At 42.3% G+C, this 13,224-nt stretch overlaps 1 protein-coding gene across 1 annotated transcript in view; it reads left to right on the forward strand.

Annotated features, from left to right (window-relative positions):
• The window catches only part of ITIH2 (inter-alpha-trypsin inhibitor heavy chain 2), a 47,866-nt gene that overhangs the window by 28,161 nt on the left and 6,481 nt on the right, over nt 1-13,224 (forward strand). The window contains exons 13-16 of the mRNA XM_055296471.2: nt 1,000-1,185; nt 1,527-1,666; nt 4,115-4,284; nt 8,446-8,583. Of these exons, the coding sequence (XP_055152446.1) occupies nt 1,000-1,185; nt 1,527-1,666; nt 4,115-4,284; nt 8,446-8,583 (634 nt within the window). The remainder of the gene's footprint in view (nt 1-999; nt 1,186-1,526; nt 1,667-4,114; nt 4,285-8,445; nt 8,584-13,224) is intronic.

Below are 13,224 nucleotides of genomic sequence, written 5' to 3' on the forward strand. Positions count from 1 at the left end.
GATGTCTTTCCCCGCCCTTTGTCAGTACCAGGCATCATATTTAAATTTGGGAACAACTAAGAGATAAGATTCTGATTTGGGGAATATTAACCCAGCTGACTTTTTAAAAAATTTAATTATTATTATTATTTCTTGAGACAGAGTCTTGCTTTGTCACCCAGGCTGGAGTGCAGTGGTACGATCTCGGCTTACTGCAACCCCCCCCTCCTGGGTTCAGGTGATTCTGGTGCCTCAGTCTCCTGAGTAGCCAGGATTACAGGTGTGTGCCACCATGCCCGGCTAATTTTTGTATTTTTAGAAGAGATGGGGCTTACCATGTTGACAAGGCTGGTCTCGAACTCCTGACCTCAGGTAATCCACCCGCCTTGGCCTCCCAAAGTGCTAGGATTACAGGTCGAGCCACCATGCCCGACCTCCTGCTGACTTTTATCACAAGTTTGCCCAAGAGTTTTTCACTGACCATGACAGAAAGGGGAAAAAATGCCAGGCTCTTAAATCAAAGGTAATGTTCTCAACAAGTCTTTGTCTTCTCTTTGTTTTTAATCTGATAATTACGAGCATTTTCCCTTGTCCCAGACATCCTGTGTGAATAAATTAAGAGGTATCTGCTGATCCTTTGAAGAATCTCAGAGTATGTTTTAGATCAGCTGGGCGTAATCCCTGTAATCCCAGCACTTTGGGAGGCCGAGGCAGGCAGATCAAAAGACAGAAGTTCAAGACCAGCCTGGCCAAGATGGTGAAAACCCGTCTCTACTAAAAATACAAAAATTAGCCGGGCTTGGTGGCTGATGCCTGCAATCCCAGCTACTCGGGGGGCTGAGGTGGGATAATTGCTTGAATCCAGGAGGCGGAGATTGCAGTGAGACGAGATCCCACCACTGCACTCCAGCCTGGGCAACAGAGTGAGACATCGTCTCAAAATAAAATAATAAAATAAAATGCTTTAGATCTACAAAGCAGTATGAACATAATTTCTCTCTCTCTCTCTGTGAATTGTAGAAATTCTACAACCAAGTCTCCACTCCATTGCTCCGGAATGTTCAGTTCAACTATCCCCATACGTCAGTCACGGACGTCACTCAAAACAATTTCCATAACTACTTTGGAGGTTCAGAGATTGTGGTGGCAGGAAAATTTGACCCTGCTAAATTGGATCAAATAGAGAGCGTTATCACGGCGACTTCGGTACTTCCACTTATCCGCTTATTCTATCTACTAATTGGCCCCCTAGATACAGTCCCTCTTGAATGTCAGCTCTGCCTACCTGGAATCGTGGGTGTAGAACAGAAGCAATCAGTGATGGAGAAGGCATGAGAATATCTCTGCCATCTTCCCAGCTATTCCATAAATCCTGACCTTTTCACCCAAGCCCAATCCCAAGCACAGGAATGCATTTCCTTCCTCAGTAGGCTTTGCCTTCTGTTTCTTTTTTATTCCCATTCATTCCCAGCAGGTACTAAAAATGTGAATCAATTAACTATAATTCCGTTACCCAGTGTCTCTCAACTGAACCTTCCATCATCTAGGCTAACACGCAGTTAGTCTTGGAGACCCTGGCCCAGATGGACGACTTGCAGGATTTTCTCTCGAAAGACAAGCACGCAGATCCTGATTTCACCAGGAAACTGTGGGCCTATCTAACCATCAACCAACTGCTAGCTGAACGGTAAGAAGAGAAGAGTACCCACACCATGAGATCTGCAAAACTGCAATGTCCACCAGGAATATATGAAGTCATACACAAAAAGAGTTTGGAAGCAAGAAAGACAGCACACTAGCACAGGCTTGGATTGTTACCCTCCACTAGTTCTGAACACTTTAGAGAAAGCTGGGTTCACTCTTTTTCTTCTTTATTGAGGTATAACATACAGTAAAGTGTGCAAAATGCATTAAATTATTTATTTTTATTATTTATTATTATTATTTATTTTGAGACGGAGTCTCGCTCTGTCTCCCAGGCTGGAGTGCAGTGGCGCCATCTCGGCTCACTGCAAGCTCTACCTCCCGGGTTCACGCCATTCTCCTGCCTCAGCCTCCTGAGTAGCTGGGATTACAGGTGCCCGCCACCATGCCCAGCTAATTTTTTTGTATTTTCAGTAGAGATGGGGTTTCATGTTATCCAGGATGGTCTTGATCTCCTGACCTTGTGATCCGCCCGCCTCGGCCTCCCAAAGTGCTGGGATTACAGGCGTGAGCCACCGCGCCCAGCCAAAATGCATTAATTTTAAGTGCACCATTCAATGGATTTTTATATCTACCATCCATGTAATCACCACCCAGATCCAGATGTAGGTTCCCTTGTTCTCCTCCCTCAACACCTGCCCCCCTCCTCTAGTGGAAACCACTCTTTCAATGTCTGTGATCATCAGTTTTGCCTGATCCTAAATTTCGCATAATCATGCAATCTGTATTCCTCTGTTTCTGGCTTCTTTCACTCAATATGATGTTGGTGAGATTCATCCATGTTGCTTCATGTATCAGGCATGTATTTGCATTTACTGTCTCGATCTCCTGACCTCATGATCTGCCCGCCTCGGCCTCCTAATGTGCTGGGATTACAGGCGTGAGCTACTGCACCCAGCCCTGCATTTACTCTTGAAAATGGCTTCTTGTCCAAAGAGAAATTGATGATTATTAACAATTATGATGTTCCCTAAGGAAGGGCTCCCCTATGCTCATCTATGTCCCCTCTGGTTGCTTCATGTATCAATCATTTATTTGCATTTACTCTTGAAAACGGCTTCTTGTCCAAAGAGAATTTAATGATTATGTGATTATGATGTTCCCTAAGGAAGGGCTCCCCCATGCTCATCCATGGCCCCTCTGACTTCTCAGCCGAGCTGCATCTCAACTCTCCAACATGAAAACTATATCCCCAGAGCAATGGATGGTTAACCACCTGCATCAAAATTACACAGAGGTGTTTGATAAAAGTTCCCATTCCCAAGCCTCATACCATCTATAAGATAGGATTCTCAGGAAGACGGAACAGGGTCTAAATGAGGCTGGGAAAATGAAATGCAGTTGTATGACTGAACTCATAGAGAAAATCCCTAATGTCGACAAGAGTAGAAGAAATACGCAAGGCTGTAAACTATGACCGTGAAGTAAATGAGAAATAGCTCCCGCTCTGACAGAAGCACACTGGATGTATTTACAGATATATAGCAAATTGTTGCAGAAGTTAAATATTGATTTTAAAACAATTCCTATAAAAAGATCAGTAGTTGCTAAAGGTTGGGGAGTGGGAGATAGGTGAGTAGGTGGAGCACGGAGCATTTTTACGGCAGTGAAAATACCCTATATGATACCCCAATGGTGGACACCTGTCATTATGCACTTAACCAAAGCCATAGAATGTACACCACCAAGGGTCAGCCACGTTAACTGTGGACTCTGCATGATAATGATGTGTCAGCTTCTTCCATTGTAACAAATGCACCACTCTGATGTGGGATGGATGTGGATAGTGGGGAAGGCTGTGTATATGGGGGACCGTGTGTATGCAGTGGGGACATGGAAAATCTTGATACCTTCTGCATAATTTTACTGCGAACCTAAAACTGCTCTAAAATATAAAGTTTTAAAAAAATGCCCTGGGAGCCAGATGCGTGGCTCATGCCTGTAATCCCAGCACTTTGGGAGGCCAAGGCGTGTGGATCGCTTGAGTCCAGGAGTTTGAGACCAGCCTGGGCAACATGACAAAAGCCTATCTCTACAAAAAATACAAAAATTATCTTGGTGTGGCGGCATGTGCCTGTAGTCCCAGCTACTCAGGAGGCTGAGGGAGGAGGCTCTCTTGAGCCTGGGAGGTTGAGGCTGCAGGGAACCGTGACTGTGCCACTGCACTCCAGCCTGGGCAGCAGGGCGAAACCTTGTCTCAAAAATAATAATGATAATAAATAAGTAAATAAATAAATAATGCCTTGGGACTTAGCTAGATAAAATACTCAGCTTCTCGAAGCCAGTGAGTTCTGTTTCCTGATTACTTTGCGGCTCTGCCCCACCCCTAGGATTAGACCCCAGCAGCGGTGGGGTGCAGGGTCGGGGAGCTGACTTGCGCTCCCCCTCCAATGCGGCCATGCTCCGTAACACCTCTACTTCTTGAATACAGAAGCCTGGCTCCTACAGCTGCCGCCAAGAGAAGAATTACAAGATCGATCCTGCAGATGTCTCTAGATCACCACATTGTGACCCCGCTGACCTCGCTGGTGATCGAGAACGAGGCTGGGGACGAGCGCATGCTGGCGGATGCCCCGCCCCAGGATCCCTCCTGCTGCTCAGGTCAGGGCTGCACCTGTGGGGACAAGTGGCCAGGCAGCTCTCTTGCCCTGGGGGGAAGTCCTAGTGCCTCCGCTCTCTCCCACCCCAGCCCACCTCTTGCTCCCAGCCCTGGGCCCTCCTGTGCCCAAGCTCTTCCTGCCAGCTGGGAGGAGGATGGATTACTGCTGTGGTCGTTGACCATTTTGCTCACAAGTTTCCCAGAGGAACTTTTGAAAACCTATGTATCCCTTCCATCATTTTTGACATCAATATTTGAAATTTTTTATATTAGCCTGGGCGACATAGCAAGACCCCATCTCTAAAGAAAAAAATTTCTTAATTAGCTGGGTGTGATGGTGGGCACCTGTAATCTCACCTGTTTGGGAAGCGGAGGCAGGAGGATCTCTCCAGCCCAGGAGGACCACTGCACTCCAGCCTGGGTACCATCACATCTCACTGCAACCTCCAACTCCTGGGCAACAAATACAATTTCTATATGCAACTAACATAATTACAGTATTTTATAAATATTGGCCTTTTAAAATAAAACTGTTACATCACTGTTTTCTTTTTCTTTTCTTTTTTTTCGAGACAGAGTCTTGCTCTGTTGCCCAGGCTGGAGCACAATGGCATGATCTCAGCTCCCTGCAACCTCAGCCTCCCAGGTTCAAGCAATTCTCCTGCTTCAGCCTCCCAAGTAGCTGGGATTGCAGGCATATGCCACCACACCCGGCTAATTTTTTGTATTTTTAGTAGAGACGGGGTTTCACCATGTTGGCCAGGCTGGTCTCGAACTCCTGACCCCAGGCGATCCACCTGCCTTGGCCTCCCAAAGTGCTGGGGTTACAGGCGTGAGCCACCGTGCCCGACCATATCACTGTTTTCAATACACCTAATAAAACAGAATACCTAATTGGTTACTCACTATCATTCATTTTTTAAAAATATATAAGCAAATCCTATATTACAATTATTAGAAACTGGCCAGTCATGGTGGCTCAAGCCTATAATCCCAGCACTTTGGGAGGCTGTAGTGGGTTAATTGCTTGAGCCTATGAATATGAGACCAGCCTGGTCAACATAGCAAAACCCCATCTTTAGAAAAAAAATACTAAAATTAGCCAGGCATGGTGGCACGTGCCCATACTCCCAAATACTCAGGAGGCTGAGGTGGGAGGATTGCTTGAGCCTGGAAGGTGAAGGTTGCAGTGAGCCAATCACGCACTGCACTCCAGCCTGAGTGACAGAATAAGACTTTGTCTCAACAAAAAATTATTGGAAGTTTTATATTATTCTTTTTTCTAGTTGAATTTGTATTTCCACTCCACTTGCCCAGCAGAACTATGTCCTATTGTGATATGTTTTTACGCTTATTTTAGTAATCACCTCACTTATCTATAAGGAAAAAAGTTTATAAATTTTAATTAAAAATTTAATTTAAAATTCATAACCATAAGATTCTGAGTATTCAAAATTCTCTTCTGAACTGGGTCTGATTAATATTACTACTAGTAGCCAAGTGAGCAAAATAATATAAATAAATTATAAATTTGATTACACGTAAGAAGTAAAACTGGAGTGGAAATATTCTATAATCTCTTACTGGGAAAAATGTGACTGAGTGTTTTTCATGTATTCATGGGTAAGTATTATTTATGAATGGATTGAAAGAGACAGGATTCAGCATCAATTCTACTTTTAAGAGAACGTGTATGGGCAGAAGTCCTGATAAATATTGGGTGGTATAGACGAGTAGATAGAAATGGCAAGTGTCTGGTTATATTCAGTTACTCGCTTATCTGAACTCTTTCATATTATATGCCAAAACATGCATACGGACCTAGCGTCCCAAAGATTTTGTATAATTTATCAGCTGACAACGTGAGCCCTTCTTCAATTTTGTTGAAAGCAAAGAATTGGAAGCCCTGTGGCTTGTACAAGCATTCACTCCTGATCATTGGAATCAGGTTTTTTGCCCTACGCCAGTATTCCAATGGATGTTCTGGTTCCTGGAGGACTCTGGGGGAGGGCAGTGAAGAAGAACAGGCCTTCTACTTGTAAACTAGGAGAAAAGACTTTCTTTAGGAAAGAGTCTGTCTAAACTGAGACTCTAGAAATTGCCTTTCAAACAGTCCATGCTCTCTGAGTCCTGCAGAAAGTCTCCAGGCACCCCCGAGAGTGCACACACCCAGGACTAGGAGACCTCAGGTTTATACGTCTCTTTCTTTTCTCTTTCTTGCGGACTGGTCCTACTGAAACATATATACATATATGATATATACACACACACGTATATATAAAATATATATTATATAGAACATATAATTATTAATATATTATATATAATTATATATAATTATATGTTCTATATATTATATATAATTATTATATATAATTATATGTTCTATATATTATATATAATTATTATATATAATTATATATTCTATATGTTATATATTATATATTCTATATATTATATATAATTATATATTCTATATAATATATTCTATATAATTATTCTATATAATTATATATTCTATATAATTATTCTATATAATTATATATTCTATATAATTATTCTATATAATTATATATTCTATATAATTATTCTATATAATTATATATTCTATATAATTATTCTATATAATTATATATTCTATATAATTATTCTATATAATTATATATTCTATATAATTATTCTATATAATTATATATTCTATATAATTATTCTATATAATTATATATTCTATATAATTATTCTATATAATTATATATTCTATATAATTATTCTATATAATTATATATTCTATATAATTATTCTATATAATTATATATTCTATATAATTATTCTATATAATTATTCTATATAATTATTCTATATAATTATTCTATATAATTATTCTATATAATATATTCTATATAATTATTCTATATAATTATTCTATATAATTATTCTATATAATTATTCTATATAATTATATATTCTATATAATTATTCTATATAATTATATATTCTATATAATTATTCTATATAATTATATATTCTATATAATTATATATTCTATATAATTATATAAATATATAATATAATTACATTTTATATTAGATATATAATATATAACTATATAATGTATAATTATATAATATAAATATATGGTTATATATTTATATTATATAATTATATATAACATATTACATGTTATATATTACATATAAAATATAAAATATATATATTTTATATATATATTAGATTCAGGGGCTAAATGTGCAAGTTACATGGATATATTGCATGTTACTGAGGCTTGGGGTACAAATGATCCCATCACCCAGGTAGCAACCATGGTACTCAGTAGTTTTTCAACCCTCCCCCACATCTCCCCCTTTCCCTCCCTCTCCCCTCTAGAAGTCCCCAGTGTCTATTGTTTCCATCTTTACGTCCATGTAGTACCCAGTATGGACTTCTCAATGTAGTACCCAAGGTAAGTGAGAACATGCAGTATTTGGATTTCTGTGAAATATATTCTTAAGAACGCTTTGTACACAATGGAATATGTTCTGCATTTTTAATTTTGTTCAAGCGTGACACCAAGTTTACTGCACTTGTCCAGGGTTCAAGGAACTCTGACTTGTAATGTCCCCGTGACAACAGCCTGGAGCCTCACAGATAAATAGATCTAGGGAGAAACGAACCCTAGATTAGTTTCTAGGCATGGCTTTTTCACAGAGAGGTAGCCTGGCTATCAGAAAGCAAAAAGCGCCTTTTGTTGTCATGTGAAATCTCTCTCACCAGTAGGGAAACCTCTCTGGGAAACTAAACTGCTCGGCTTGTTTGTGAGTGAATAGGGAGGGAGCCAGGAAGATGCCACGGTAACCTGGGCCTTCTCCCAGACTTAGCTCCCCGGCCTGCACTGGAGTCACCAGGCCCTTCCCCAGCCCTATAAAGTGCTTCCTCGCACTGCCACCCTTGCTCAGGTTCCAGACTCCAGAGAGAACTGTATCACAGGCCTCCTCCCTCAGCAACATGCCAGAGGCAGCCCGGGAAGAGAGAACTCTGGAATAAAAAGAGGAGAAAAACCTAAGCTGACAACACCTGGGGGTGCATAAAACAGATTCTTGACACGGTGAGCAATTTCCATGGAAATGTAAACCTAGAAACTCACAGTTGCAGGTTTTTCTACACAGGGGCCCTGTATTACGGCAGCAAAGTGTCTCCAGATTCCGTCCCGTCTTGGGCCAATCCTTCACCAACGCCCGTGATCTCCATGCTGGCACAAGGATCTCAGGTGCTAGAGTCCACGCCACCCCCACATGTGATGAGAGGTAAAGCTTCTACACTGCTTGCACGTCCCAGAACTCAGCCGACCATAATCCTGGGAAGCACTGTGTGAATGAGGCCGGGTGCAGCGGCTCATGCCTGTAATCCCAGCACTTTGGAAGGCCAAGGCAGGCAGATCACCTGTTTTTCTATAGAAATCCACCTTGTTTGTTTTTAATCATGTATTTACAGAATCCTAGTTTTGTTCAGTCTTTAAAAAAACCTTTCTGCAAACAGTTTCAGTGGGAGGTTTGGGTAGTAGCTGCGGTCATCCAAAAGCCAGGAAAATGTATTTCTTTGTGAGAGTTTTGGTGGCTGTGGCTTCCTTGTGTAGTCGCAGACTTCTTTGCCCTCCATTGTCAATTTCTTTGCCTTTCCATTACAATCTCTCTGGCATCTTCTACCACAGCATGTGAGACAGGGAGCTGCCCCGGGGAAACGGGAGGGAGTGTCTCCTCTCCTGTTCCCAGCTCCTTGCGTTGCAGTCTTCACCCACAGAGATGACAGCTGCTGGCAATTAGCTAGTTCATCTAGAAAACCTGTGTGCAGCTTTTCTTTCCTTACTTTTCTTTTGATTAGAAAAAAGTAAATTTCAACATTCAAAGACAGAGCACATCCCTCTCCCTGAAGGAAGGTGCAAAGTCCCAGCTTGACTTGAGTGTTTGAAATTTAGAAGGGTGGCTCCTGTTGGTCCTAGAGTTGTGAGCTTTCTTGACTGCCTGGAATATAGACCTTTCCATCAAGAAAGCCTCAAAGCTGGGTCTCCAGGTTGTATGCCTAGCACATACCAAATACCACGTTGTAGCAGAGAAAACTTAGCAAGGACTTTGAATGGACATTTAATGTTATTTCGGGCAAGGCACATGGCTCACACCTGTATTCCCAGCACTTCTGGAGGCTCAGGTGAGAGAGGATTGCTTGAGGCCAGGAGTTTGAGACCAGCAAAAAAAAAACCCAAAAAAGCCCTTTTCAAAAAATTAGCCAGGCGTAGTGGCGCACCTGTAGTCCCAGCTACTCAAGAGGTTGAGGTGGGATGTTTGCCTGAGCCCAGAAGTTCGACGTTGCAGTGAGCTATCATTGCACCACTACATTCCAGCCTGGGTGACAGAGGGAGACCCCGTCTCAAAAAATAAAGTAGAGACCAGGCACGGTGGCTCATGCCTGTAATCCCAGCACTTTGGGAGGCCGAGGAGGGCAGATACTTGAGGTCAGGAGTTCGAATCCAGCCTGGCCAACATGGGGAAACCCTGTCTGTACTAAAAATACAACAATTAGCCAGGCATGGTGGCAGGTGCCTGTAATCCCAGCTACTTGGGAGGCTTAGGCAGGAGAATTGCTTGCACCTGGGAGGCGGAGGTTGTAGTGACCTGAGATCGTGCCACTGCACTCCAGCCTGGGTGACAGAGCAAGACTCTGTCTCAAAATAAAATAGGATAAGATAAAATAGGATGATAAAATAGTAACTTCATCTCACCCTTAGGGCTTATCTCTAAAGTTATTATTTTTGGGCCACAAGTAACTTGCTCCTTCACCTCCATTGCTGGTAGCGCTTTGTACAACACTCACCTATCCTACCCCAGCTCCATGGGGAGTCCCACGAACCATGCAGAAGTCTCAGTTAACAGCGGCTAACGTCTGCAGCTATGCATGAGTGGGGAATCTGTGCGGAAGCTGATCGTGCTGGAGGAGCAGTTGCTTTTACTGTGCCTTTCCGACCAGCAGTTTCTGAGAGCCAGACACTACTGTGACGCCCAGGGAGTGAGCTGCTTAAACTATGGCTTTGCAAAATAAAGCTTTTGGAGAAAATTGTTGAGATCAAGTTAATTTACTTTTAGATATTCTTCCCAGTTAAGACTGTAGTGCTTCTTCCAAGTTTCTCATCTCCGTTGTATGATGCAGTGAAAAGGATGAGGACTTCAATGTCAGACAGTCCTGGAGACACATCTGCCCCATGACCTTGTCCATACACTGAAATCTCCCTAGGGCTCAAGCAGCCCACCTCTAAAATGGAGATGATAATACCCTCCCTGCAGGGTGGATACAAGTTTCTCCTTCCTAGTAGAAGCTCTGTTATCACTGACCAGTGTTCTGCCCATAAACCTCAGGTGCTAGGAATCTATAACATTAGTCACGGAGGTCCTTGATCTACTTTCTGCCTGATCAAAATGTCAAGCTGTGCTGACTCATTTAAACATGATGCTTCATTTCTGTTGTCTTGAATTATGTCAACTCAATATGGCAGCACAGATTCACTGTTGCCTATCAGAAGGTCTGATTGGCGGGATTTCAGTTAATTAAATGGCAAAACCCATCGTTGTCTTTAATAAAAGCAATTTTCTTCAAACAGAATATTTCAAACTACCATATTTGTGTAGAGGAAGAAAGAGGGTATCATAATATAATGATTATTTAAGGTTTTTTTTGTTTTTGTTTGTTTGTTTGTTTTTTGAGACAGAGTTTTGCTCTTGTTGTCCAGGCTGGAGTGCAATGGCTCAATCTCGGCTCACCGCAACCTCCGCCTCCAAGGTTCAAGCGATTCTCCTGCTGCAGCCTCCCGAGTAGCTGGGATGACAGGCGCCCACCACCACACCCAGCCAATTTTGTTTTCCGTTTTTTTGTTGTTTTTTTTTTAGTAGAGCCAGGGTTTCTCCATGTTGGTCAGGCTGGTCTCAAACTCCCAACCTCACGTGATCTGTTCGCCTCGGCCTCCCAAAGTGCTGGGGTTATAGGTGTGAGCCACCACACCTGGCAAATATTATTTTTAAAAGAGCCTTTGTTCTATGTTTTTCTTATTTTATTTTATTATTTATTTATTTATTTTGGGGACAGAGTCTTGCACTGTCACCTGGCTTGAAGTGCAGTGACGCCATCTCGGCTCACTGCAACCTCTGCCTCCCAGGTTCAAGCGATTCTCCTGCCTCAGCCTCCCGAGTAGCTGGGATTACAGGTGCCCACCACCACACCCAGCTAATTTTTTGTATTTTTAGTAGAGACGGGGTTTCACTATGCTGGCCGGCTGGTCTCAAACGCCTGACCTCAGGATCCACCCGCCTCGGCCTCCCAAAGTGCTGGGATTACAGGCATGAGCCACTGCACCCAGCCTGTTCTGTGTTTTTACAATGCCTTGTAGCGTCCAGCTCCAACAAAAATCAACTAACCGTGGACTGCAGAGCATGAACCTGGAGGTGTGAACTGAACATTTCTGGCCTGAGTGACTGCTTCAGCCACTGCATGAGTGTCCTGTAACTCCTCTGCAACCTTTTATTAATACTGCTACCAACAACTTGCCTAAAATGAGGGTCAAGTCACGTCACATTTATTCTCAGAAGCCTTTAATAGCTACTCAACAGAATAAAGGCCCATTCTTGAGCGTCTCAGGGTCTCTGTGATCTCTACTTTTAGCTCCTTTTTTCTGCATTCTTCAAGAACCTGTCCTCTGGCCGCATTGAGTTATTTTCTAAAGGAAGCATAAACTGTTCTACATCCACTCCTTCCTCATTCTGTCCACTCAGAATAAAATCTCTCCCTCCTTAGCCTTTTGTCTTTCCCCCTTCTCCTCTGACCTTAAAGATAGTTCACAAGCCACCTCCTCCATTCAGCCTTGCCATCTGCCTGGGGGGCACTAATCATTTTCATTTTCTCACAGCATTTTACTTGAGCCATTATTGCACCATGTACTTCACTCTGTCTTACATTCGTGATTATGTCTGCCCCTTGCACTAAAGTATTACTTTCTTGAAGTTACTGACCATGACTTATATTTATAGTTACACCAAACATTGCCAAATTTAGTTATTGCACATAGATTTTTTTTTTCCTTCACCAAATATTTGTTGAATGGTTAAATGGGAAAGAGAGGGAGAGGGAGATGGGGGAGGGGGAGGAGAAGCAAGGAAGGATTAGCTAAAATAATTAGGTTCAATAACAAAGGAGGACTTTCTTGGGAGTAGCTTGATTCTTCATTGCTCTTGGAATTGAATAATATTAATCTATACGTCAACAATAATATTGGGTCTCCTTTGTTTTCCTGCATTGTATATGGCTCCTTAAAAAATATATCTCCAGTCTGGGTGAGGCGACTCACACCTGTAATCCCAGCACTTTGAGAGGCTGAGATGGGTGGATCACTTGAGCTCAGGAGTTTGACACGAGCCTGGGAAACAAAGTGAGACCCCATCTCTACAAAAAATACAAAAAATTAGCTAGACATGGTGACACGTGGATGTTGCCCCAGCTACTCAGGAGGCTGAGCTGGGAGGATCACTTGAGCCTGGGAGGTCAAGGCTGCAGTGAGCCGTGATTGCAACATTGCACTCCAGCCTGGGTGACAGAGGGAGGTCCTGTCTCAAAAAACACCCAACTCTATTTTTCTGTCTACACACACATTCACACACACACGTGTGTGTATGTTTCTTATATTTGTGGGTGCATATTTGTGTGTATTTCTTATTCCTTATGTCTTTCTTATTCATTTTTTATCTCTAGCATCTAGTCTAGTGCATACATTTTTAGCTACAAAATAAATATCCTCTATATTTGTAAAATAACGTAGGGTTCTGATGAAGGCTCCACGACAAAGGGATAATGGAGTATGAACCACTGGGTCCCCGAGGCCTGAAGGAGTACCGAGCATAAAGGAGAAGCAC

Source organism: Symphalangus syndactylus, chromosome 10 (assembly GCF_028878055.3).
Source record: "Symphalangus syndactylus isolate Jambi chromosome 10, NHGRI_mSymSyn1-v2.1_pri, whole genome shotgun sequence".
Taxonomy (NCBI): Eukaryota; Metazoa; Chordata; class Mammalia; order Primates; family Hylobatidae; genus Symphalangus; species Symphalangus syndactylus.